Consider the following 27,326-nt stretch of genomic DNA (forward strand, 5'->3'; position numbering starts at 1 on the left):
GTGAAGAGCAGTAAGTGGTGAGGACTGGCTCATGGCATGCCTAGAGGGGCAGTGACTCCAGGGTCATGCAGGGATGTGGTCCAGAGTCCACAGGTGCTCCCTTGTTTAAGAGAAGCCAGGAACATGGAACTTTATGTGAAATCTCCTGCTTTTTAAAAATACTCTGTAGAACAATAAAACACTTACGTGGGCCAGTTGGCTTCATGGCCAGTTTATGACCTCAGGGATAAAGTAAATAGGGGTTAGAGCTGGTAACAGTGGAAAATAATCTTGTAAAATAACACGTTGACTTCTTTCTTAGTACAAGTTAATTTTCAAATAAATTGAATTTAATGATATTTATTAATTGATTAAATGTCTTAATTAGCCTTGTCTTACAGGCCTAATAAACAGTTCCAATATTAGTGAACTCTGTAATTGCCTGACGAGGTTGTGATGACTGAAAACTATTGAACAAGATCTGATAGAGGATTTGCTTTGTGCTTAATTTTTATATATATATATATATATTTTCATTAATTAGTATAATAAATGTTTATTGCTGCCCATCAATAAAACTTAAAACTCCTTTCAGACCTCTCCTTTTCGTTGTAGTGTTTACATAAGCAGTTTGCTGTGTTGTGCATTCTGTGAAGAACAGAACAGCCACCAAACCTGAAATCTGTCTTAATACTAGACTTACAGTGAAGATTACTGTAAACTCACAGTAACTGTGGAAATCAGCTTTTACAAAATATGTTCTTTTTGTGTACCTTGGTACTGATCATCTGCTGTGGTTGTACTTGTGCAGTCATAAAATTATAGCAGAAGTTCCTGGATGTGAAGTGGTGATAGCACAGCTGGGCTAGACATAGGCTTTCTCACTACTAATTCTCTGATGCTTTTTCTGCCTTACCATGCTGCCTTCAGTAAGACCTTCACTGTCTCTTTAGTTTTCTGTAATGAATGACCTTATCTATTTTGACACCATAGGCAAGGAGAAATGGGAATGATAAGAGTCCATCTCCCTCTTGTTTGGCAACGGTCTACACTGATTGGGAATTAAGCCAAATATGGTTTAAGAGATAGGGGCTATTGTCTTGTATAGGGCATCTTTGTTTTATTTAGAAAGTTAGTGGGAGGAAGAAAACTACCCAAAAGTGGCTGTTAATTTTAAAGTAGCTTCCTGGGAGAAAAATTGCCTTGCATCATATTTAAACTTCAGACTAAGTAAGATACATTTAGTCTTTAAATAGATCTTCTGGCCTATTTCTAACAGTTCATTTTGCTATTGCCCTTCCCACTTGTAGGTTCCAAAAATATTTGTAAATGCTCTCACTTCAGAATTATCATACATACAGAAAAGGGAGTGTAGTTTTCAAAAACATCTTGTTTGTATTTTGATTGAATTATTTGCAGGTTAATGTGACCAGAAGAAAGAAAGGGATTGACAGTGCAGAGTATACTTAGTTCCAGCAGCCTCTACTTTCCTTGGCCAATGTCCTAGGAATTAGCTATTTCTCTCTCTTTGCCACTCTGTAGATTGAGTTACAATGAATAGCATCAGTCCTACCTTCTAACTATTGGTCTGGTTAATTGCTTCTTTCTCCTTTAGCAGTAGCCCTCATCTCTCACATAGATACTGAGTTTCCTTTCTTCAGTGTTTTTTCTTTCTAACCCATCCTTCATATTTGAGTCCCTTTATGTGATTCTCCAAATAAAACCTTTTGATGATTTCCCACTTTCTATAGAGTATCCTACGCTTTTTATGCTTACATCCTTACCTGCCTGGCTGTTGACCTGATACTCTTTTCTTAGTGTCATCCTACCAGAACAGGTTTTGAATATTCCCCTGAAGTTCTTAGTACCTCTGCATCATGATGTTGCCCCTGTCTTCAGGCATTCTACTGTCTTCTTTCTTGTCTGTTGAGCGCACTTGTGCTTCATGACCCAGCTCAAGTATCATTTCCTTGTGAAGCCTTTCAAGATCCCTTATCTTCCTACATTGGGAAGCGCTATCTTATTCATTGTTTTCTTACTGTCTAGCAGATAGAACATACTCAACATATGTTTGAGGAATTAATGAATTCTATCTATAGAGTTAGAATAAAAATTATAATACGGAGGGGGCCGGCTCCATGGCCGAGTGGTTAAGTTTGCGCGCTCTGCTGCGGCGGCCCAGGGTTCGGATCCTGGGCGCAGACATGGCACTGCTCGTCAGGCCGCGTTGAGACGGCGTCCCACATCCCACAGCTAGAAGGGCCTGCAACTAAGATATACAACTGTGTACTGGGGGGGTTTGGGGAGATAAAGCAGAAAAAAAAAAAAAGATTGGCAACAGTTGTTAGCCCAGGTGCCAATCCTTAAAAAAAAAAAAAAGGAGAAAATTGGCAACAGTTGTTAGCCTAGGTGCCAATCTTTAAAAAAAAAAATTATAATATGGAAATGTGAAGGTTTTTAATTAAAATTTTTTCTGCCAAACTATTGATAGGTTAATCTGTTCTTAGCAATTAAGCAAACATGAAGTCGAATATTGAATAAAACTTTGCAAAACTTAAATCTTAAGATGTCTGCAAACATCTTAAATATCATCGTTTAAAATTAACCCTGAAAAGGTTAGTGTCTTTATATAATAGAATACTAGTAAATATTTGCCATGATATAATTTTACTTCTTTGTCTCTCAGTGTTATTTGTGTACAATTTCACTTAGCCTTCCTGTTCTTGGTAGACTCTAATATAGAATGCCTTGAGGAAGCAAATTTAAAAACTCTTCAGTCTAGAGAGTTAGTTGCAGGTACTAGATATTTCCAAATTTATCATCTGTGATGGTGTTGTAGACATCCCTCGGTATCTGCAGAGGATTGGTTCCAGGACCCCCTGGTGGATATCAGAATCCACAATGCTGAAGTCTCATATAAAATGGCATAGTATTTGCATAATCTACACACACCCTCTCATATACTTTAAGTCATCTCTAGATTACTTGTAATACCTAATTCAAGGTAAATGCTATGTAAAAAGTTGTTATACTCTATTGTTTAGGGAATAATGACAAGAGGAAAAAGTCTGTAGATGTTCAGTACAGATACAACTATTGTAGACCTTTTGATCTGCAGTTGGTTGACTTCACAGACGCGGCACCCACGGATGTGGAGAGCTGATTATAAATGTATGTTATTTAAGCTACAGCTGTGTGTCGATTAACAACAGGGATGTGTTCTGAGAAATGCATTTCTGGGTGATTTTGTCATTGTGCAAACATCGTAGAGTGTACTTACACAAACAGATGGTATAGCCTACTACACACCTAGGCTGTATGGTACTAATCTCAAGGGACCACCATTGTATATGCAGTCCATTGCTGAGTGAAAGTCATGCGGTGCATGGCTGTATGCCTAAAGCTAGTAAATTTGAATTTTGTGATAATTACATTTTGCCTTCTTGAGATTAATAGTTACTTTAGAACACTTGTTCTCAGCTGGAGACTTTTTTGATTGTCCTAACTTGGGGGAGGGGTGGAGTGCTACTGTTATCTTGTGACCAGAGGCTAGGGATACTACTAAATATCCTACAATGCATAGGACAGCCCCCACAACAAAGAGATATCTGGCCCAAGATGTTAATAGTACCAATGTTGACAAATTTTGCCTTAAAACTTTCAACTGAAATAGGATTAGCTATGCAAATTTAATGGATTTTTGTAGTTTTGTATTTGGCGTTTTTATGTTTATTTCTAATCTGAATGTTTTAAGCTTCTTGGAGTTTAGAAAGTATAGTACGCTATTTTGTGCTTACTATGGTAGTTAAACATAGTTCTTTTCATATAATACATGTTGAATAAATATTTGACTGATGGATTGTGATTGATAAATTGCATGAAAAGGAGAATGTTTATTTTTTAAGGGAATGTCTCTCTTTACACTTGGGGAATACTGGTTGATATCCGTTCCTCTTTGTATGTCATATAAGAAGCCGTGGAGAGTTTCCTAGCCACAAATGCATTGAGATACGAGTCTCTGCAGCAGGCAGTGTGCCACTGTTACTAATAAGAATGATTGGGAACAAGACAGAGATTTGAGAACCACTGACACATTTGCTAGTCATATAATTCCAGTTTAGACATCTTTAGTATCGAAGTTTGCTGTATTTCATTTGTCTATTAAAGGAAGATTTCTGTTCAATAGGACTTTGATCTAGATTATTTTACTTTTGAAAATGGAATGTAAAAAATATATAATTCAGCATTTACTACTGAACACTTTTGAATAATTCTAACTAGTTGTTTCTTCTGTTGTTTGATTATTGCTAAGATTTTCTTAACTAGAAAAATAACTAGAAAAGAAGCTCATCATAAGCTTTTCTTCAAAGAGATCAATTTGGCCTGTTAGACAGTAAAGATTGGCAGCTTTATGGTATTCTGTTTTTTAACTTTTATCAAGGACATCACAAGTTGAAGTATTTAGAATGTTTGAGGGATTCATTTCTAACAGTGGATCTCTGCTCCTCTCCTTAGAATATGTTGTTTAATGTCTGTTTGCTTTTAAGAACTTATCAATTCTTTAGGTATTGCTTTCAATACAAATGTTAAGCTTTGACTGAATTTGGTGAGGAAGCTATGAAAATAAAATTAGAAAGTATTTCAGCCTGTCATATGAAAGGAGAATATTTGGAAATAAGGATAAATTCAACTACACATTAGTCTTTAGGTAAATATTATTCAATTGATTTTGCACTTAGGTGATGTAATTCTTAATTATACAATTTAATGTCTTTATCTGTAGAAAAAAGCAGAAGAAGCTCATAAAATATTTGAAGGTCTTGGCCCAAAAGTTGAACTGGTAAGTAAGAAATTTCTTTTTTCATTTCTAGTGCTTTTTTTGTAGTAGTTTTTCTTGGGGTAAGAGGGAATCCAATCTCTTTACTTTGGGATGAGGGGATGTAGCTGGGCAGTAAGTTTGTGATAGTTTAAAATAATGGTGCACGAATGTGGTTACCTTTGCACAAGCATTATCCCGAGCTGGTTTTTGCCTGAGCAGCCATGTAGTCACTCCAGGTAGAAGGAGGAAGGAGTAAGAACAGAAATAGAAAGTTCTTTGAATCACACTGTTAGAATGATGATAATGCTTAATCTTCCTTGGCCTTTGAAATTAAAAATCTATCAATGAATGTATTTATTATGAGATACAATGGATCTATGAGCTTTCTTACAGGACTGGCATTATTAAGAAATGGGGTAAACAAGATTATTCAGGGAACCCAAAAGTCTGGAGTTTTTGGTAGGGCACATATTGTGTAGAGACATTAGTACTTTACCTAGGCTTACATTAAAATATAAATTGTTTCTTTGTCTCTTCATAGACATATATACAACATTTTATATATAAATATTTGATTTATTTTATAGCCACTCTATAACCAGCCATCAGATACCAAGGTGTACCATGAGAACATCAAGACGTAAGTATTTATCATCTTTAGAGTTCTTCAGTTAAAGACTGTATATTCTGTAAAGAGATCATTTTTATTTTATTTGCTGACATATTATTATAATATAGTGTAGGTGTGTTTTAGATTTGTGTAATTTGCTGTCGTTTTACTATATGTTATCTTCCTCTGGCTTCTTGGGGGTTGGGGTAACAGCTTTGAGTTTCCGAGGCCAAAAAATGAAATAAATTATTGCATAAAACTAGCTGGTTTTATAATCTGCTAGTAAAAAAGGTGGATACTTAACATTGAAATGGCTTACCTTGAGGCTTGAATTTTTTGCCTCCTGTTTTGTCTTTTTTTCAGTGGAGTACCTGCAAGGCGCATGATGAAGTAAGATAATGAAGCTTTTTCATTTAAGACTAGTGATGACACCGTCCCCCACCAAGCCACATCTGCCATTGCAAAGTAGAAGTGCCACGGATCATTTTATCATTATTCAAAATCCTATTCTAGGGAAATCCCTTCCATGACTCTTGCTAATGACGGTATTTGTAGACCCTTCTGCCATTTAATGTCCTGGTGCCTTGTAAGCGCTCAGTCACCTCACGTGGGTGAGGAGACTGCTCCAGAATGTAGTTTGCTTAGCCTTGCTCATCCTAGATATGAGGCCTTTATGGATGCAGATTCTGGAACAAGAAAATAAGTGAAAAGAAAACCTAGTTTCTTGATCTCATTGAAGTAAGAGAGGAAACTAGATAGGTATCTTTTTTAAGAAAAACATTATCGTACTTTAAGAGAATTTTAGGTGAATTATTCTTAGTTTGTAATAAAAATGTGATATTTTTACTCTATGTTTTATTAAGTATAGTGAGAACATTATAATTATTTACTAGTATAGTTATTAATGAACACATTGCTGTTTATATATATAATCTTTTTTTCTTTTTAAAAGATTTCTTAATGAGAGTATGTGCAATAGTTTACTACTTTGCAGAACTGGTGGCAAATATAATTTGCATGGTAGTATGCATGAAAAAATTGAAATCTGAATAATTTTAACTTTTGTTAAGTGGTTCGTAATAAAAATCATATACTTAGAACTTTTCTGTGAGATGCTACTATGGTCTTGACAACCTTTAGAAGTAGGTTAGGCAAAACTCATATAAAATATGCTTTGTTTTGGAACTGTTTAGCTGTTTTAACACCTTTTAAAAGGAGAGTAGCAGATAAAATGTAGTTGGATACTTTTAATGATTTTTTTTCCCCGCAAACCTTCAGTTTTGTGTTCTTTTTTCCCTCAGTATTAGCTGGAGAGCAGCTCTGTCTGATTTATTTCATGTTATCTACATTGCCCACTACAATGCTTATTAGCACACTGACCTGAGATGGGTTACTGACTGGCTGATTTCTTCATTTAAATTCTTAGGAAATATTTTAAATTATATTTATTGATTGTCATTTGCTTTTGAGTATGACATAATTATAATGAGAGCAAACTGAATATATCGTAACGCTTCTACTGTCCGTCACCTTGTGAAATATCCTTTACTCAGCTGCATGCATCCATATGAATTGTTCAGTAGCTATTCTTTCATCACCGTCATTTGCTTTGTATGAAATAGCAAATGTACCTTTTAATAATTCTTTTCATCTCTTGGCTACTTTTTCATATAGCCAGCTCCTGATTGTCCATGCTTATTTGAGTGGAGCCAGTGTCACTGTTAGTCCTGAGTGGCAGATAATCCAAAAAATTACTTCTACTTGCCTTGGCTTTGTATTTATGTTTGAATAATCAGCTTGAAATCCTTTCTGGAAGTAGGTGGGGTATAAATATTTATATTTGAACCTGCATGTCGTTGTTTTTGAAGGTCATAATGCTTCAAATTTAAAAAGTGAAACTGTTACATTAAGATATAAGAGAAGTTTTCTTGTCTTGTCACATTGCCCTCCATTACTTCTTAGAGTGGATGTGTCATTTCTGTGACTGAAGAAAATCTTCTGTTTAAAGCAGAAGTCACCTCTCTCTATGCTGGTATACCTTCTCATAGAAGGGAGGTCAGTGCCATACCGGAGGAGGGAGGTAGCTTTAAAGGCTTTTCCTTGTCTTCTACCTCCTCTCCGCCAAAAGTGTACAAAGATGTTTATGTCACCAGAATTCTTAAGAAGAATCAGTAAGTCTGTAATTATAACTTGAAAATAATATTTGCCTTATAATGTCATGTAACAATTGAAAATGAACTATTTATATAAAATCTTGCTATAGAGCGGGAAGAAGATTAGACAGTTCTAATTATTGTAAAAGTCTTATTTTGCAGGGCGAAAAAATTAAGATTAACTTTGATTACATCATATATTCTTAAGCAATCTTTGCTTGTTTTTCAGTGTCTATAAAAAAAAGTGAATGCATTATTAAATTGTGCTTTTTCTTAATGTCATACAACCATATTTTTCTCTTCTAGAAACCAGGTGATGAGGAAAAAACTCATTTTATTTTTTAAAAGAAGAAATCATGCAAGAAAACAAAGGGTGAGGTCCTATCCTTGTTAACTGAAATTTGTACAACTTTCCCATTTATGCTCATTTAGACATTTGCTTTCCCATTATTAATGAGAGTGGTTCTTGATTATTTTTGAGAAAAGGTACTGATTTAGAAAGTAACTATAGATGTGACTTAAATATAAATCTAATTCTAGTGACATTTTGATACCATAATTCATCTTTAATATCATTATCAAATTGATTTCTTTGGTTACCTATTATAACATTTTCATCTAGCCAAAATAAAGAAAATGGTGAGTAATTATAAACATATGAAAGAGAAATAGGATGATCTACATTAGTCCCTTAACCCTCAAACAAATGTGGGTAAGTTGTGGTTACGTTGATTAGACGTTACTGTTCTTTCAAATTCAAATAGTTCTTCATATTTATTATATGACTTGTGGTCCAAAAGTTTTGTGGTTATAATCTTCATGGAAATTAAGCTGCAGAAAATATAATATCAGTACTCTTACTTTCACAATATGTTCATACTAATGTTAGACTATCGGTTCATTTAAATTCAGTTGTTTAGTAAATAAATGATGTTCTTTAATTCACATCAAAGTGAACTTTGTATTATATTTAGTGACCTGACAGTTTAATGAACTGTAAAGCTCAAGAGAGGCAGCAGCTTTTATTTGGTGTATAACGTGTAGTGTTCTAATTTGCCAGTCTAGACCTTCAGATGCTATCTTAAATTACTGGTCTTGAATTTTTTATTTTTGTCAAGAACGTACAAATATTAAATAAGAAATTAGCTAAAGCTTTTCTTCTATCCAGTAATTTTGTTGTTATTGTGGTCATCGCTAAGTTTGCTATCTGGTGATATCAACACAGAAACACAGATTTTGTTTTTGTACTTGACAGATTATTTCGTTATAAAGTTTATATGTTCACTGATTTGTTTAATAAATATTTATTGGCTCTTTACTCTGTCCCACGTATTATTCTACAAAAGTGAGCAGGATAGCCGTATGATGTTAGCCTTTAGGAAACCTATGGTTAACTGGGGGCAGACAGGTCAGCAGGCAATTACAGTATTGTGATCATATTGTGGTAAAGGACATACAGATGACTGGGAGAGCATGCAAGAGGGGCAGCTAGCACAGATATGAATCATGAAGGGAAAGTTGCATAGGAAAACCAGGACTCTAGAAACTTAGACAAGCAGAGGGAGCAGCTTAAGTGAAGGTCTGGGAGGTAGAGGGAGTGTGGCAGGTTCAGAGACGACTTGGGCTTAGACTGAGCTGGGAGTGTGGTAAGAATGAGGCTGCTGAAGTAGGCAGGACTAGATTGTCCACAGTCCTGGAGATCACCTAGGAGACTTTGGATTAGATCCTGAGGGCATCTTTTAGTGTTTGAAATGAGGAAGTAAAATGTTCAGGTTTGTATTTTAAGAATTTGCATCTGGCTACACCATTAAGAATGCAGGGGAGACATTTAGGAGGCTATTCCTTTAATCTAGATGAGGGGTGAAGTTGGCCTGGCCTGAGGACGTAGCAGTAGAGGTGGAGAAAAGGTGAAGGATGCAAAAGACACGGGAGTTGAAAAGAATGATTGGGAAATGGAGGTGGGGAGGTGGTATGGAGTGGGAGGAAGATATATTCTCTTCTCTAATGCCACTTTTTTGAGATGACCAATAGCAGTTTCTCCTGAGTCCTTCCACACTGGTTTCTATCCATGTGTTGTCAGACACATAGACAGTTCTATGCCTATAATAGAGGGTGGTTCTTTCTTTTCTTCTCTATTTAAAAAATGAGATCATACATTACTCATTTCTCTAAAAGCATTAATACTTGGTTTTGTGTAGTTCACTGGATTTTTTTTATCATGAAGTACAACCAATTTCTGCCTTTCCCAGACTGTCAAAAATGTTTATTATATAGCATTATTTATAATAACAAAAAATTGCAAGTAACTGAAACCTCCAACAATAGAGGAATGGTTAAAAGTGTGAGTGTTTTCTCTGACAGATTGGAAGGATAACAACAAAATGTTAGTATGGTTGCCTTTGGGTAATTGGGATTCAACTATTTACATATTTAATTTTCAAATTTTTTTGACAGTGAAGACATATATTATTACAAAAAAAATAATAAAAGCTGGTCAGCTACTAGTAGTAGCTCCTCAATTAGTTTATTAATTTGTATAGTCTTAACATTAACTAAAACATCCAGCCAAAGTGTGCCCTATATGTCGATGTTTGATAGGAAACAGAGCTCCCCTTCTCTCTCCTCTTTCAGATCAAGGACAACTTTTCATTCACAATTGTCATAGGCCAAATGTACTTCTGATTTAGGCTTAAGAAGTAGTATTTACTTTAAAGTATTAGGTTTGTCAGAATCACAGAGTTTAGTTTAATTATTATTTTGCTACGGGTATTTAATAGGAGCAAAAAATCTGCCAACGTTATGATCAGCTCATGGAGGCATGGGAGAAAAAAGTGGACAGAATAGAAAATAATCCTCGGAGGAAAGCTAAGGAAAGCAAAACAAGGGAGTACTATGAAAAGCAGTTTCCAGAAATTCGAAAACAAAGAGAACAGCAAGAAAGGTTTCAGCGGTAAGTAGTTTGATGGTTATGCTGTGCTCGTTTGAATCACACTGTTGGTCTTTTACAGTATTTATTGTTACCTGAATCTGATCATTAAGAAAGCTCATAAAGAACTTTTATTTTGAATATAAAACTTCATTATCAACTAGCAAAGATTATGTCTTGGTGAATTTAATATTAATTTTTTATATTTAAAAATGCTGTTGAATCTAAATGTAAGTGAATATTTTGAAATTAATTCTTCAGTTCTTGAAAATACCCATTCCTTTGGAAATGACAGTTAATAAGACTAGACTTGCATATCTCGTAGTCCTTCATTATGTACCAACATAATCAAACAGTATTCAGTTGATTGGTAATTAAATTCTTCAATACTGGTAAATAGTTTCTGATTTGTTTTTACTTTTAGAGAATAAGTATTTGCAAATGTAAAATCTTTAGTTTTCTCCTTTCTCTCGTGTAAGAGTCATGTAAGCCACTTTAATCACAATTAAGTTTTTGTAAGGAATGATGGTTGTGTTTCTTTCCATCTTTTTTTTTTTTTTTAAAGATTTTATTTTTCCTTTTTCTCCCCAAAGCCCCCTGGTACATAGTTGTATATTCTTCACTGTGGGTCCTTCTAGTTGTGGCATGTGGGATGCCACTTCAGCATGGTTTGATGAGCAGTGCCATGTCCGCGCCCAGGATTCAAACCAACGAAACACTGGGCCGCCTGCAGCGGAGTGCACGAACTTAACCAATCGGCCATGGGGCCAGCCCATGTTTCTTTCCATCTTTTAAAGAATGTTTGGGGGCCAGCCTGGTTGCGTAGTGGTTAGGTTTGCACACTCTGCTTTGGCAGCCCAGGGTTCACAGGTTTGGATCCCGGGCATGGAGGTAGCACCACTTGTCAAGCCACACTGTGGGGGCATCCCACATAAAATAGAGGAAGATTGGCAACAGATGTTAGCGCAGGGCCAATCTTCCTCAAAAAAAAAAAAAAAGTGCTTTTCTAAGTCTGCTGTTCTGTTCTCTGAAAGGCAGACAAAAGACTGCTATTTGAAGTGGAAATGGCACCAATAACTGTGGTTCCCAGAAGTTTCCCATAAATAGTCATACTATTTGAACTTGGATATGTAACTTTTAAATCTTAATCTCAGCATTTAAATTGTTATTAATTTTATAGATGACTCAAGCATATTACTTAAAAATAGTTAATAGCATTTTAGAGTTCTTTGAATTCTAGTTGGTTAGAAAAGTCCCATTCAGAAAAGTAATCTGTATAAATTTAATTGACCTGTCTTCTTTGTACGCCTTTAAACATATTTATAACTTCTCCCTCGTATTTAGAGTTGGGCAGAGGGGAGCTGGTCTTTCAGCCACCATTGCTAGGAGTGAACATGAGATTTCTGAAATTATTGATGGGCTCTCTGAGCAGGAGGTAAGAAAATGAATTGATTTAATTCAAGTTAATTCATTAATTATTCAGGCCTTTTAGCCTCTTACCCCAGGAACTGAGAGTGTGTTTGTATATAAATGAGGGAAAATTTATCGAATTTGGACAGTTGCAAAGACTGTGGTCAACAATTGAAAGTTTCAAACAAGGCAATCAGATGATCATATTATCATTTTACAAAGATAGTTTTGGCAGCAAGGAAGCCTGGAAAGAGTTGAGGAGGCTGTTACATGAGAAAAGGACCTGAGTCAGGGCAACAGTGGTAGGAATATATAGGAGGGGATAGGGGTTAGGAGAGATTAGGTGGACTGGGTAGGACAAGGTGGGTGAATTGAATGTGGGAGTGAGAAGGAAGAGAAATGGAAAATGACTCTCTGGTTTCTAGGTTAGAGGACTGAGCTGGTGGTGCTATTTCCTAAAATAGCAAAGGAGCATGTATTTTGCAGATGTTTGTATGTTCGGTTGTGGACCTGAGGTGCTGGTGGGATCTCTAAAGGGTGCTCTCTAGCTAAGTGAGCCTGGAAGAGAGAGGATGTGATGTTAATAAATCAGTGTTGAGTAAGAGTAAATTTCAGTCCCTAACACTGAGTCTTCTTAGCTGTGTTCAAACTTCTCTTAAGATCTGTCCTAAAAGCCATGTACTGTCTATTGAGTTTTGCTTGTTTTGGCTTTAACATGGCATTTTTAAAACCTCACCTCTAAATTCTGAAGGTCGTACTTATTTGAATGTAGTGGTCCTTTTAAGTAATGATCAAAGACAGTTATTGCATTGCTATATATTTCAAAATTTGTAGCCATAACCCCTGCAATGATGACTAAATCTATGTTAAATTTCTGTGCTTGTTTTTTGACTGATTCCATTAAGGAACATCTGTAAACATCCCAAACTAGTATCAATTTAGGTGATTTCAAGCTAATGTGTCTGCCCCAAACTGTACTTTGGTATTGAAACTGTTTGAGAGTACCCCATAAAATAGGCTTTGACTATAAGGCAATATCCACTTCTGTGATGAATAGTTTTAGGAAAAAACCTAGCCTTGTATTAGGGTCAATACTTGTAATTCTGGTAGAAGTTTTTTCATGGAAGTTTGTGCTAGTAAACTTACTAAATTAAACTTTGTGGAAAATAAATTGTCTAGATGTAATAAAGTTTTAGTTGAAATTCTGTGGATAATAGTCTTAAATTTTCAATGGAAAGATTAAGTAGGATTAGCAAAATGTATTTAATAGTTAAGTGAGTTTAGTTAATTTAAAATCAATGGCCTTAAGATTTTGGTGCCTGTTGCTTATTTTTCTATTCCTTGTTCTCTAACATGACATTACGATATCTTCTCCAAAATGATGTTAAGACTTCTTAAAATGAGACTGTTAATATAATTAAATGCTTCATAAGGTCATTGCTTTAATAAACTTGACATTACTTTATGTCCGTTAGATCTGAAATTCTATTATCTGAAGATCAACTTGGATTAAGTAAAGAACTCTTCTCAAATTGTAGTAGTGGATTATAAAAAATAATATGTATACACTCTGCGTCTATAATTCATTCAATGAATGTTTATTAGATATATGAGTAATTACTATATGTTAGATGTTATGGTATGCACTACTATTGTCATTAAACCACATAGGTGTTTTTTTAATGTATATTAAGACAGCTGGTCTGTGGTCCTCTTTAAATTTTATTCTATGTAAATTGCTTTTTTTTTGCCCCCAGAATAATGAGAAACAAATGCGGCAGCTCTCTGTGATCCCGCCTATGATGTTTGATGCAGAACAAAGACGGGTCAAGTTCATTAACATGAATGGGCTTATGGAGGACCCTATGAAGGTTTATAAAGAGAGGCAGTTTATGAATGTTTGGACTGACCATGAGAAGGAGATCTTTAAGGACAAGTAATTTAAGTTTTTTTCTCTAATGGAAGCTTACATAAGTTAGTGAGAAGTATTTGGTCTTTACTTGTAAATTGAACTGTTTCCCCAAAAACTTGGCCCCCTTTTAGCATTTGAGTGGATACTGTGGAAAGTAGAGAATATAGGTTTGATATGATGTTCCCATATGTTTATAGGTAGGACTATGGTAACAGGTAAGAACTGAGGTTATGGAGTCATGTTAAGAGTGGTACCCAAACTTGGGTGGTGTCTGAATCACCTAAGGGTGCTTTTTAATTTTTTTTTTCTTTTTTTTTTCCTCTGGGAAAGATTCACCCTGGGCTAACAGCTATCACCAATCTTCCTCTTTTTTTTTCCCCTTCCCCAAAGCCCCAGTACCTAGTTGTATGTTCTGGTTATAAATCCTTCTAGTTCCTCTATGTGAGCCACTGCCACAGCATGGCTACTGACAGATGAGTGATATGGTTCTGTGATGGGAACCAAACCTCGGTTGCCTAAGTGGTGAAAGTGTTGAACTTTAACCACTTGGCCATCTGTGCTGGCTCTAAGGGTACTTTTTAAAAGTACACATTTCTGAGCTCTACCCATAGACTAATCCAGGCAGTTCCTGGTAGATGGTGCCCAGGAATCGGTACCCTTTAAAAGACTCCAGTTATTCTGCAGTTGTTCCTCAGGTTGTCAGTAGGACTCACGGGGAATTAGTCTGTACCATAACATTTTTGTTCCAGAGGTTTTTTTCTCCCTCTTTTTAAGTTGTTAAAATGTTATGTGTATGTGTGTGTGTTATTGTTTTTTTTTTACTTAGGTTTATCCAGCATCCTAAAAACTTTGGACTAATTGCATCCTACTTGGAAAGGAAGGTAAGAAATGGTTTACATTGAGAATGTTTATAAGTTTGTGATGGCTGCTACTTTGAAAGTTTTGTGCTCTAATACACAGAGGTAGTTAAGTAGTTTTTTTTGCAATGGGCTTCACAGAAAAGATTCTCATGTGACTGGTGTAGTGCTATTTACAATTATGTGATACCAAGTCCTAAGCACAGAATACAGACTATTTTCATGGTTAATCAAAAATGACCTGATACTATAGTTCCCTAAAAAGACATAGATTACAATACTTTTTGAACCTTATTACATTTCTAATTAAAATATCAGAGTCCTGATTTCCTCTGAATTCTTTTCACAGTGGATTGGATGTAATGTTTTTGAGCAAAATATTTAAAGAAACTCTGAATATTTACATATATGCTGTAAGAAGGGGAATTTAGTTATTGGTTAATAAGAAAGTGTTTGAATGTTTCTGATAATTCCTGGTATCTTTTACATACTTTGGATTAAGCCAACTGTAATTGTTCATTAAAATAGTAGGTATAATGTATATATTTTTAGAGTCTAGATATGCCTTAATGTGCTGGCCATGTTTGTTTCCTTCAGTTTATACTTTGAGAATACCAGAGATTTTCCTTGAAAGTGTTCCTTGATTTCTTAAAAATTTTATTTCATTGTATGCTCAGAAATAATTTCTTTTCCTTATAGAGTGTTCCTGATTGTGTTTTATACTACTACTTAACTAAGAAAAACGAGAATTATAAAGCCCTAGTAAGAAGGAATTATGGAAAACGCAGAGGAAGAAACCAGGTGTGTTTCATTATTGCATGAAAGATGTGTCAGGCTTGGTGGAAGTATGAAGATGAAAAATGTTATAACAGAAGCCTTGTCCTTAATAATACGTACTTTGAGGATAGATGTTTCTATTAAATTAATTAGGATGTTATGAACATATTATGATTATTTTGAAGTTTATATATTTAATGTGTTATATCTTTTATTTTAAATGTATTTTAATTGTCTGGTATGATAAAATTAATGAGAAAAGTTCTGTACTTTGACGTTATCTAAATCGTGCATGTCAATGTTAACAATAATAATGTAACTAGATATGAGACTCTTTTAACACTTTATTTATTCTGCCATCTTTACCAGTCGTTTTGTCTGAGGAGGGTAGAGTAAGGGAGAGAAATATACAATGGTAACAGAGTGGAGGATTATTTACTGAAATACCTGGGACTTGATTTTGTTACAGAGTAACTTCATTTCTAGAGTTTAGATAGTTTGTCTTAAAAAGCACTTAACCTAAAAAGATAGTTTTTAATACTTACAGTATATGTTTTCACAGTTGCAATTCAGTACTTTAAAAACTGTTTCCTCCAAAATAACTAATCAGTAGCTGTCACAGCTGGTGTATGCTTTACCAGTGAGGCTGCTGGGATAATGGGATTGCCCGTTGCTCTTCACACCCAGATACAACTCACATTATGGAATTGCCAGCATGACCTCAGACAGCTGCTGACTGTTTATTTGCATTCCTAAATCTCTTCTGGTTTCCCTATAACAGCCATCATTTCTTCCCTTGGTCACTCTGGTTACCAGATACAGGTTACTTGACACTCTCTCATTATTTCGTAATTTCATCATTAGTTCTGTCATTATTTGTAGCCATAACCTTTTTGTGTTTTCTGGGTCGTTGTTTCCTAGAGAACACTACCACCTCACAAGATGTGAATACATATTCTTCAGAAACAGTATTTCTTGGTTAAAAAAAAGTATAGAGCATGTTTTCATGAGTCAGCTGTGTAAAATGCTGCTAGAGGTTGAGTAAACTGAGGTGACCTTGACTTGCATTTTCAGTGGATTGGTGAGGGGCCAGAAATAAGATTATAGTGAGTTGAAGAGGGTATTATAGAAAGTGAGGAGATGGCAGTAGTACAAGTGTATGCTTGTTTGTGAGATTTGCTTTTAAAGGGGAACACAGAAATGGGTGGTAGGGCTGATGAGGATGAGAAGGGCAGAAAAGAGCATGCTTGTACAATGATGGGACTGATACTTTAGAGGCAAAGAGGTGGATGACTGTAGAGCTCCATAAAGACTTACTAACTGAATGGGAGAAACTTGAATGTCAGCAGTGAGGCAGGAAGCACTGTTCAACTAAAGGTACCAGGGCTTTTCCCTACTTCCCACGGAGAAAGTGGAATCAAGGTCCTCTAGCTAGAGATGCTAGAGCCCATCTACATTTTACACAAGTTTCAGCTACAAAATTTTTTTTTTCTCCCCAAACCCCCACAGTACATAGTTGTATATTTTAGTTGTGGGTCCTTCTAGTTGTGGCATGTGGGACGCCACCTCAGCATGGCTTGATGAGTGGTGCTGGGTCCGCTCCCAGGATCTTAACTGGCAAAACCCTGGGCTGCTGAAGCGGAGCGCGCTAGCTCGCGAGCTTATCCACTGGGCCATGGGGCTGGCCCTCAGCTGCAAATTTTAACAAAAGCTTTGTTCCTAATTACAAACTAGTATTTATAACTTTAATTTTATTTTTAGAAATTGTGTATGTTACTTGTTAAATTTTTCAATCCAAGATAATGCAAGGGGATAATTTAATATTTATTTTTCCTTACCTTTGCTGGATTAGCAGTCTGTTGCTTGTGATTATAGAGGAGAAAGCTCTGGCAGGAAGTTTTGTGTGACAGGGGAGTGTCTGTGTTACTCTGAAACGTTTGTTTTTTGTCCTAAAGTTATCTAGGACACGATTGCACTCCCCTCCCTGGCACACTGGTCCTTGTTAAATTCCAACACATTGCTGTTTTCTTCTGCACATTCTTGTTCCGTGTGGTTGCACACTTATCACATTCCAGAATGCATTTGCGGAACTGAGATCTTCCGTATGTACCCTCACTTCAACCTGAATCTTAGGAGGCTTGCCCCCAGGTAGGCTCAGTTTTGGTTTGATTTGCCTTTCCGACAGTCTCGTCCTGCCACGTTAGGTTTTTTTTTTTCCTTAATTGAGTCCATAATAGTTTACAACATTGTGAAATTTCAGTTGTACGTTATTATTTGTCAATCACCATGTAAGTGTGCCCCATCACTCTTTGTGCCCAGCCCTCACCCCCCTTCTCCTTGGTAACCACCAAACTCTTCTCTTTGTCTGTGGGTTTATCTTCCACATATGAGTGAAATCCTCAGTGTTTGTCTTTGTCAGGCTTATTTCACTTAACATAATACCCTTAGGGTCCATCCATGTTATTGCAAATGGGACAATTTTGTCTTTTTTTATGGCTGAGTAATACTCTGTTGTGTATATATATATAATACACACTACGTCTTCCTTATCCAATCATCAGTCCGTGAGCATTTGGGTTGCTTCCACTTCTTGGCTGTGGTGAATAATGCTGCAGTGAACAAAGAGGAGCGTAAGTCTCTTTGAATCATTGATTTCAAGTTCTTTGGATAAATACCCAGTAGTGGGATAGCTGGGTCCTATGGTATTGCTATTTTTAATTTTTTGAGAAATCTCCATGCTGTTTTCTGTAGTGGCCGCACTGGCTTGCATTCCCACCAGCAGTATAATAGTGTTCCCTTTTCTCCACATCCTCTCCAGCGTTTGTTTTTGGTCTTGTTAATTATAGCCATTCTGACAGGTAGTAAGATGATATCTCATTGTAGTTTTGATTTGCATTTCCCTGATGATTAGTGATGTTGAACATCTTTTCATGTGCCTTTTGGCCATCTGTATATCTTCTTTGGAAAATGTCTGTTCATATCCTCTGCCCATTTTTTGATTAGGGTATTTGTTTTTTTGTTGTTGAGTTGTATGAGTTCTTTATGTATTTTGGAGATTAACCCCTTGTCGGATATATGATTTGCAAATATTTTCTCCCAGTTGGTGGGTTGTCTTTTTGTTTTGTTCCTGGTTTCCTTTGCCTTGCAGAAGCTCTTTAGTTTGATGAAGTCCCATTTGTTTATTTTTTCTTTTGTTTCCCTTGCCCGAGTAGACCTGGTATTTGACAAGATTCTTGTAAGATCAATGTCAGAGTGTACTACTGCCTATATATTCTTCTAGGAGTTTTAGGATTTCACGTCTTGCCTTCAAGTCTTTGATCCATTTTGAGTTAATTTTTGTGTATGGCGAAAGATAATGGTGTACTTTCATTCTTTTGCATGTGGCTCTCCAGTTTTCCCAACACTATTTATTGGAGAGACTTTCCTTTCTCCATTGTATGTTCTTAGCTCCTTTGTCAAAGATGAGCTGTCCTTAGATGTGTGGTTTTATTTCTGAGCTTTCAATTCTGTTCCATTGATCTGTGTACCTGTTTTTGTACCAGTACCATGCTGTTTTGATTACTGTAGCTTTGTAATATATTTTGAAGTAAGGGATTCTGATGCCTCCAGATTTGCTCTTTTTTCTGAAGATTTCCATGGCTATTTGGGTCTTTTGTTGTTCCGTATAAATTTTAGGATTCTTTGTTCTATTTTCATGAAGAATGTCATTAGGATTCTGACTGGGATTGTGTTGAATCTTTAGATTACTTTAGGTAATACAGACATTTTAACTATGTTTATTCTTCCAATCCATATGCATGAAGTATCTTGCCTTTTCTTTATGTCTTCAGTTTCTTTCAATAATATCTTAGTTTTCCTTGTATAGGTCTTTTACTCCTTGATTAAATTTATGCATAGATATTTTATTCTTTTTGTTGCGACTGTAAATGGAATTGTATTCTTGAGCTTTCTTTCTGTTAGTTCGTTATTAGTGTATGGAAATGCAACTAATTTTTGTTGGTTGATTTTGTACCCTGCAACTTTGCTATAGTTGTTGATTATTTCTAATAGTTTTTTGGTGGATTCTTCAGGATTTTCTATATATGGAATCATGCCGTCCACAAACAACACGAGTTTCACTTCTTCCTTTCAAATTTGTATCCCTTTTGTTTCTTTTTCTTGTCTAATTGCTCTGGCCAAAATCTGCAGTACTACAGTGAATAGGAATGGTGAGAGTGGGCACCCTTGTTCTTGTTGTTGGAGGCATGGCTTTCAGTTTTGTCTCATTGAGTATGATGTTGGCTGTGGGTTAGTCATAAAAGGCCTTTATTATGTTGAGGTACTTTCTTTCTTTGCTCATTTTATTGGGAGGGCTCTCTTATATAGAATTGAATGACATTAGAGCTGATACCAAATGAAAGGAGAAGCCATTGGACTTTTGAAGCAGAAGAGTGATATCAGATTTTAGTTGTGATAGGATCATTCTGGCTGGTCTATTGAAACTAGGCTGTAAGGAAGGCAAAGGAAGAAGCAGGCCAGCCAGGTAAAAGGCTATTTTAATAATCCTAGTGGTTTGGACAAGGCTGTTGTAGGAGGGTGGGGGAGAGGACTGGTCAATTTGTGGATATGTTTTTGAAGATAAAGTCAAGAGGTTTTGTTGATGGATTGATTATGAGTGATGCGAGAAGGACCGTTATCAAAGATAACCCAGGTTTTGGCTTGTGGAGTTGCCATTTCCTGCAATAGGCATGACTATGAACTAGGAGCAAATTTGGGGGTCAGAATTGAAATATGCTGCATTTCAAATACCTGTTAAACATCCAAGTGGAGATGTAAAGTAGGCAGTTAGATATATGTCTGGAGTTGAGGAAAAAGATTTGTGTTGGATTTAGAATTTGCCGCATAGGACAAAGTTCAGAAAGACTTTTTTTAAAAAAAGAACCTAGTTACAAATTGAGAATTTTAAAATCAGTGTGTCTTGATTTTACCCTGGCGGATATAGAGATCCAACTAATTTGAAAATCACTTTAGTGTTCTATTATCTAATCAAATTTGAATCAGTAGGAATTACCTCAGGTAATCCCACAGCTATTAGGGTAAATTTATTTCAAGACTCTGTTGAGTTCTGCTGAAGTCTATGCTTGATCCTTTCAGTTTTTTTTGATTGCTTCTCCTATTCCCCACTCCCAATGTTTTACCCATAGGAAGTAATTTTGATTCAGCAGGTGAATATATACTATGCTGTTGATTGAAAGATTGCAAATTTGTGAGGTTTGAGTTTTAACCGGCTGTTGCCGATTGGGAACCTTGGATATTATTTACTCTGAGAATGATTTTTAAACTTAGAATCATAGGAAAATGAGACTGCAGATCTTATTTTTGTTAGAGTTGTGCTCAGAGATTATTGTTGGCAAAAGTTTTAACTCTTCTCTCAAAATCCTGCTAGGTACTGCTCAAACCACTTTTATAGTTTAACTTACTAGCATCCTATGACAAGAGTGAGTGTGGTTCCTTATAAATTTTATTGGAAATAGTGAATACATATCAAAGATTGGAAGCTCAAAGCCAGTCTTCAGTGTTTATTTGAGATCTAGAATTATAAATAACATGCCGAGTAGTAATTTGATTCTATGTGTAACATTTTTGTTAGGAGTAAAAAGTTCCTTTTATTCTCCCTGGTATACTCCCATCTAATTAATCTGTCACCATGCAGATAGAATTGCTGTGGTACCTGCTAGTGACCTACAATAATGCAAGTCACTGTTTAGAAACCACATTCTTCATTTCCAAATAGTTGATTACTTTCCACAAGAATTTGTACTCTTCCTTCATGCTGACAACATCTTGCCAGCATGTTCTTATTCCCCAAAGCTATTCAGAAAGCGTATGGTTTTGTAATTTTTGACGTTGGAAGAGTTTCTGATTAAACTGTTAGCTAGACACTAGTTAGAAAGAATTTTCTAGACAGGTGAAAAATTGAATATAATAGAGCTTTAGAACACAAAACGCTCTCTGCCCGTTTGTATCTGTGTTATCCTGGACGTGTCCCTCCCTTGGTGAGCCTTGGTTTCCACATTTGTGAGAGTGGGAGCAGTTATACTTATCTTGCAGGGTTAACATGAGAAGTAGTTACGTGTGTGAAGTCCTGGAGTGTAGCATCAAGCACATATGGCATGCCCAATAAATGGTAGCAGCTATTACCTTCATTTCCTTTATTATGGTGTTTTTGGGTGATTGACAGCTTTCATTCTGTAGGATGGTAGTCTCAAATTCAGTTGGTTTAAAGGCATTGGTTATCAATGTATTTTGATAAGCTAGGCATAAGATATTTTCTATTTACTGCCTAAAGTACTTTTTAAAAACATTTAGTGGCTGAAGTAGTATTTCATTCTTTCTGCTTCTTGTACATTTTTAGTTAGCTGTAGCTCCTTGTTCTTTTTTTTTTTAAAGATTTTATTTTTCCGTTTTCTTCCAAAGCCCCCCGGTACGTAGTTGTGTATTTTTAGTTATGGGTCCTTCTAGTTGTGGCATGTAGGATGCTGCCTCAGCATGGCTTGAGAAGCAGTGCCATGTCTGCGCCCAGGATTCAAACCGGCGAAACCCTGGGCTGCCGAAGCAGAGTACGTGAACTTAACCACTCGGCCACAGGGCCTACCCCGTGCTGCTTGTTCTTAAATTTAGTCATTTTATTTCTTGGCAACTTCATTGTGTGCTTGGTGGGAATTCATTTATTTATCTGTTTTCCAAAGACTTGAGCAGTTTAACAAATTTAAATAGAATGTGTAAATGTGTGTTAGATATTCCGTTAGGTATAGTGGTAATACATCTCAGCATAGACTGTTATTGGATCTTGCTATAGAGAACGCTGCTGAAATTGTCTCTTTTCTTCATTTATCATTATGAAATACACGTAACTTTCACTTTTTTCATGAAATTTTTTGTTTTTTTTAATAATGTGCTCTTGCATTCATAGTGAATAGCTTGTTTGATAGAAATGTTTCGTGTTATGAGAACCTCTCTAACAGAATGAAATTTTTTTTTATTGACTATCAAATGTTAGGCTTAAGGAGGGAGAAACCTGAAGAAGAAGCTATTGGGAATGCCTGTGTCTACTAGGGGACCTTTTGAAGAGTTTCCTTTTGAAACTATGACCTTCTACTCCAGCCAGCCCACTAATAGGGTTCTGGGGGATGTAACCTATAGCCTCCATCCTAGACCATGGGGATTGGCACTTCTCTTTGCGGATTGCCTGAAGCAAAAGGAATTCCAACCACTCTAGTTGTTAAAACTAGAGGTTATTCCTTACTCTCTTTAATGTCAGTGGAGGTCGTTACAATAGATCTTGATGTGTATCCCCCAATAGTGCTGGCTGTGCTCTTTGACCTCCCTAGCGTTCCTCTCCATTCACTGCTGCCCAGTCAGCATGAGTGCCTCCTGGATAGCGTGTGAGAGGTTCTGCTCTGGAGGTGTCACACACTTCTACAGACTCTACCCAGCAACTCCATCAGTTTTTTTGGATCACTTCCACACCCTCTGCAGAACTGGGAGCTGTGCTTCAGAAGGGATCTTGCCCCTTTCTTCCCATTGACTGATTGAAGCAGGTGCTACAGTTGTTTCTCAGTCCCCAGCACTATGGAAGGTGGGGGTAAAGTCAGCTGTTGGCTAGATTTTAGGCAGCAGGGAATGTGTGGAATCGCTTACTTTCTTCAAAACCCTGGTTAATATTAGAAGCAGAAAAGTATTAGGGAAATAAGGTTATATGTATTGTCCATATCTAAGGGAATAGTGAACCTTTTTACTTACCTTCTGCTGAGTTGACACCTACCCATCATTTCCTAGGGCTATAAACCATTTTTGTGGTTTATAGCAATCCACTTGCTAGGCAAAGGGCAGAGTTTGTCATTGGTATGCCATCTTGTTGGTTCAGAATGATAGATGGATGCTACATTTGTTGTGGGGGTTGGGGTGAAGCTATTAACATTTGAAGCAGGTCTTGTGACCACTATGGTGTGCTAGAGAGTCAGTTAGAGATTAATAAAATAAACATTCCCAGTTGTAAAGCAGATCTAGTCATGGTTGGAAAGTATACATTTGAAAACCTTCCTGATTTCTTATTTTCTCTAGTAGTAGTAAATATCCAGAAGAAAAGGAAACTTTCCTTAATAATGTGGAACTTCTTTTAGAGAGTCCAATAAGACGTTTACTATCTTAAGAAAAAAAGCCAGATTTTAGTTTTGGTGAGTAGGTAAAAGACTTTGAGATGCTATTAAGAATTAAGGAAAATTTTACTTTGAATAAATGAGTCCTTCATGTTGTCTGGTGAAAGGAACACGTAAGAGGACAGGTAGAGTTATGTTAAGGCAAGATGGACATTAACCTGGATCAGAATGAAAGATTGAGGTGGGAGGGCAAAAGCTTTTCAAATAACCAGAATAAAGAAATTTGGTTTTTGCTATATCCAACACATGGTCCAGATGTTCTCTTAGGAATGGGGGATACTTGGATGATTAAGATTGGGTCCTTGTCCTTGATGAGATTATAATACAGTGAGCCAGACAGATGCTGATAACCAGATACTACACCACCCTGTGATAAGTGCTGCAAGCAGATGGAGATGTGCAGATGGAAAGGTAGGGAGACAGCGCCTGGAGCTTCTCTACGGAAATCAAGAAAAGCCTCACAGGACATAGACCATTTTGCACTGAATCACAGAGGCTGTGTAGGAGCTTACTAGGCAAGGAAGGATAGAAACAGTGTTCCAGGCAAAGGCATGAAAATGCTAGGTGTGTTTAGGTGAGTCGAGCAGCACCTTCTAGTTGGGTCCTTCTAATTGTGGCACATGGGATGCCGCCTCAGCATGGCCTGATGAGCGATGCCACGTCCGCGCCCAGGATCCAAACCAGCGAAACGCTGGGCCGCCAAAGCTGAGCACGTGAACTTAACCACTTGGCCACGGGGCCGGCCCCTCTCTTCCAGTCTTTATTCGTATACCTACTTAGAATTACATAGTTGTAATTACAGCTTAGAAGTATTTTAATGTTTTGCTTCTTTTCATTTTATTTTTAGTATTTTTCCAAATTGCTTCACTCTTGATAATGACCATAGCTATCTACTATTCCATTAAATAAATGGTCCACCAAGAGTAAAAGTGTAAAGATATTTCTTGTAGTATTATACATTATGATGAAAAAATTGGGAACATATTAAGTATCTAATGCTAGAAGGATGGTTTGGTGAATTGTAGATTATCAAATTTTAAGGTAGAATTGAAATGCTTGAGTGACAGATTAGATGTGGGAATTACAAAAAAGAGAGAACTGACCTCCAATTGCAGATTTCTAACTGGAGTATTAACATTTTCACCTCTTTGATGGGTCTGAACACTATGAGCATTTGTATGTGTTTGTGTGTGTGACCTTTTAAGCAATATATATAGAATACATTAAAGAGCATTAGATTAATTTTTAATACATTACATTATACATTATTAATAAGTTAATTATTTAATTTTTTTGCCTAGATATTTATTATAATTCATCGTCACAATTTAAAGAACTATTTCTTTTACGTTTGAATTTTACTAATGATGGTTCATTCTAGCAGCAAATTGCCCGACCCTCACAAGAAGAAAAAGTGGAAGAAAAAGAAGAAGATAAAGTGGAAAAAACAGAAAAAAAAGAAGAGGAAAAGAAAGATGAAGAAGAAAAAGATGAAAAAGAGGACTCTAAGTGAGTTAAATAGTTAAATGTTATAGTTAGTTTTAAATAATGAAATTGAATTTATTGAAGGTATAAAATTTTAGATAAAAGAATCAGTGGGAGGTGTACTTTGACCATCTAATAGCTATTTGATGTAATTAAGGAATGGAATATTCCAGTAACTATAACGTTTGGCTTAATGGACTTATTTGCCAGACATGAGATACTGTTTTTCAGAAGGGGTAGGCTACGATAATATACACTCATCCCTGAGATATATTGAATATAATTTAATCTTTGATTTGGAAGATACCGCAGGATATTTTTTTGAACCTCAGATAGTGTACATTCATGTAAAAATGCTGATAAATGGTTTTCATTTATATAATACCTTATATTCCAGCTTTATTGATTTTTCGTTATGAAAATAGAGTTCCTGGTTTATTTGTGGTTATTGCTATTATATTGGTTATAAAAGTAATTTTTGTTCATTATAGAAAATCAGGAAAAGAAAGCAAAATATAAAGAAAATTAACCTGTGATTCTGCCACTCAGAGGCAGCTACTGTTGATGCCTTTGTGTACATATTGTGGCAGGCTGGTGTAGGGGGCTTAGCAGCTAGGTTGGTTGTTTTTCCCCTAAGGATTAGCTTTATCGAGGCATAATTTACATAGAAGAAAATTTACCAATTTTAAGCATATATGTTGATCTATTACAACAGGAGTGTGCAGTGGTATAGCCATTGCTACGGTTGTGATGTAGAACATTTCTATGACCTCAAAAAGTTCCCATAACCTCCTTTGCAGTAATTTCTTTCACCCCATTCCCACTCTCTGGCAACTGCTAATCTGTTTTGCCTTTTCTAGAATTTCCTATAAATGGAATTGTATAGTATGTAATATTCTGTGCTTGGCTTCTTTTACTTAGTGTAATGCCTTTGAGATCCGTACAGGTTGTTGCATGTATCAGTAGTTTATTCCTTTTTGATACTTATTGTTTTACTTCTATAATCCTCTTGGAAAGACTGAAGGTTTATCTAGTTTGATGGCAACTGAGGCAGCCCAGATCACTTGATATGGTTTTTAAAGAGTTGGATACTCATGCCAGTCTAATTTTGTATTTTAGGAAGATATCTGTTTAAATTTTTAATTTTTTAGTTCAGTTTAAAGCATTTATATTCCCATCTGCTCAGTGGTTCTGCTCATGGAACTGCCGTATCTTGATTTTACTTTTTTCTTAAAATCTTTAATTTATTTAACAAGCATTTGTTTATTACCGATGTGAGCTGGGTGTTATGGAGGATGCAAAAATGCATGAGATATGTGCTCTTCCAGGTAGTTTATGATCCGGCAGAAAGGAGCCTGGAAGAAATGAGCAGAGTGATCGAGAACAGTTTGAGGTTTACTTCTTTCTGGATAGTTTAGAGGACTGTATGCAGGAGCCAGTGGTTAATGTGGATAGAATAGAGGCAAGAGCATGAATGGACATGCTGCTTGGAGAAAGGGCAGATAATGGTTTCTTTAGACTAGAACTTAGAGGGCCAGAAGAAAAGTGGAAGGTGGACTGAGGTTAGATTATATAAAGCCTTAATGAAAGCTAACATGTAGACATCATTCAGGAGGCTGTATGGGTCTGTTTGGAATAGGTGGGGAATAAATGGAATGTTTTATTGCCAAAGAGGTTCTACTAGAATATTGATCCACTGGCAGTATCCTGTATCGAGATATAAGAGTCAAGGAGGCTGCTATAAAAGACTGGGATTGGAGTACTAAGGCGCTGAATAAATACAGTGGTAGTAGAAGTAGAGATGGTAGAAGTAGTCGGAGAAATATTACCGAGATGAAATAACCAAAACTTGGCATTAGATCACATATAGGAAATGAATAAAAAAGGGAAGAGCTAAAGATGATGTCAAATTTGTAATCCTGAGTAATTATGAACATGGTGATACTGTTAACAAGAAATTAGAGAATGAGGTCGAGCAAGAAGCAGGGTAGTGAGGATGAGCATATTTTGGGATATGTTGAGTTGTATAGATGGGAAATCCAAGTGGTAATTTCAGCTGGTAATTGGGAAGACAAGTTTGGATCTTAGGAGATTTAGGAGATGGGGTACACGTCTAAAGACATAGATTGGGGAGTGGGCCCCATGGCCAAGTGGTTAAGTTAATCTGCTCCGCTTCGGCTGCCTAGGGTTAGTGGGTTCA

At 36.2% G+C, this 27,326-nt stretch overlaps 1 protein-coding gene across 44 annotated transcripts in view; it reads left to right on the forward strand.

Moving 5' to 3' along the window:
* Positions 1-27,326, forward strand: part of NCOR1 (nuclear receptor corepressor 1) — a 155,809-nt gene that overhangs the window by 54,346 nt on the left and 74,137 nt on the right. For 26 of the 44 annotated variants that reach the window (XM_070563459.1, XM_070563458.1, XM_070563463.1 and 23 more), the window contains exons 7-16: positions 4,763-4,819; positions 5,386-5,438; positions 5,772-5,798; positions 7,868-7,934; positions 10,339-10,511; positions 11,832-11,922; positions 13,655-13,833; positions 14,636-14,690; positions 15,366-15,467; positions 25,023-25,150. In XM_070563459.1, the coding sequence (XP_070419560.1) occupies positions 4,763-4,819; positions 5,386-5,438; positions 5,772-5,798; positions 7,868-7,934; positions 10,339-10,511; positions 11,832-11,922; positions 13,655-13,833; positions 14,636-14,690; positions 15,366-15,467; positions 25,023-25,150 (932 nt within the window). The remainder of the gene's footprint in view (positions 1-4,762; positions 4,820-5,385; positions 5,439-5,771; positions 5,799-7,867; positions 7,935-10,338; positions 10,512-11,831; positions 11,923-13,654; positions 13,834-14,635; positions 14,691-15,365; positions 15,468-25,022; positions 25,151-27,326) is intronic. The other 18 variants (XM_070563469.1, XM_070563468.1, XM_070563504.1 and 15 more) reach the window with 3 other exon arrangements.

Source organism: Equus przewalskii, chromosome 10 (assembly GCF_037783145.1).
Source record: "Equus przewalskii isolate Varuska chromosome 10, EquPr2, whole genome shotgun sequence".
Taxonomy (NCBI): Eukaryota; Metazoa; Chordata; class Mammalia; order Perissodactyla; family Equidae; genus Equus; species Equus przewalskii.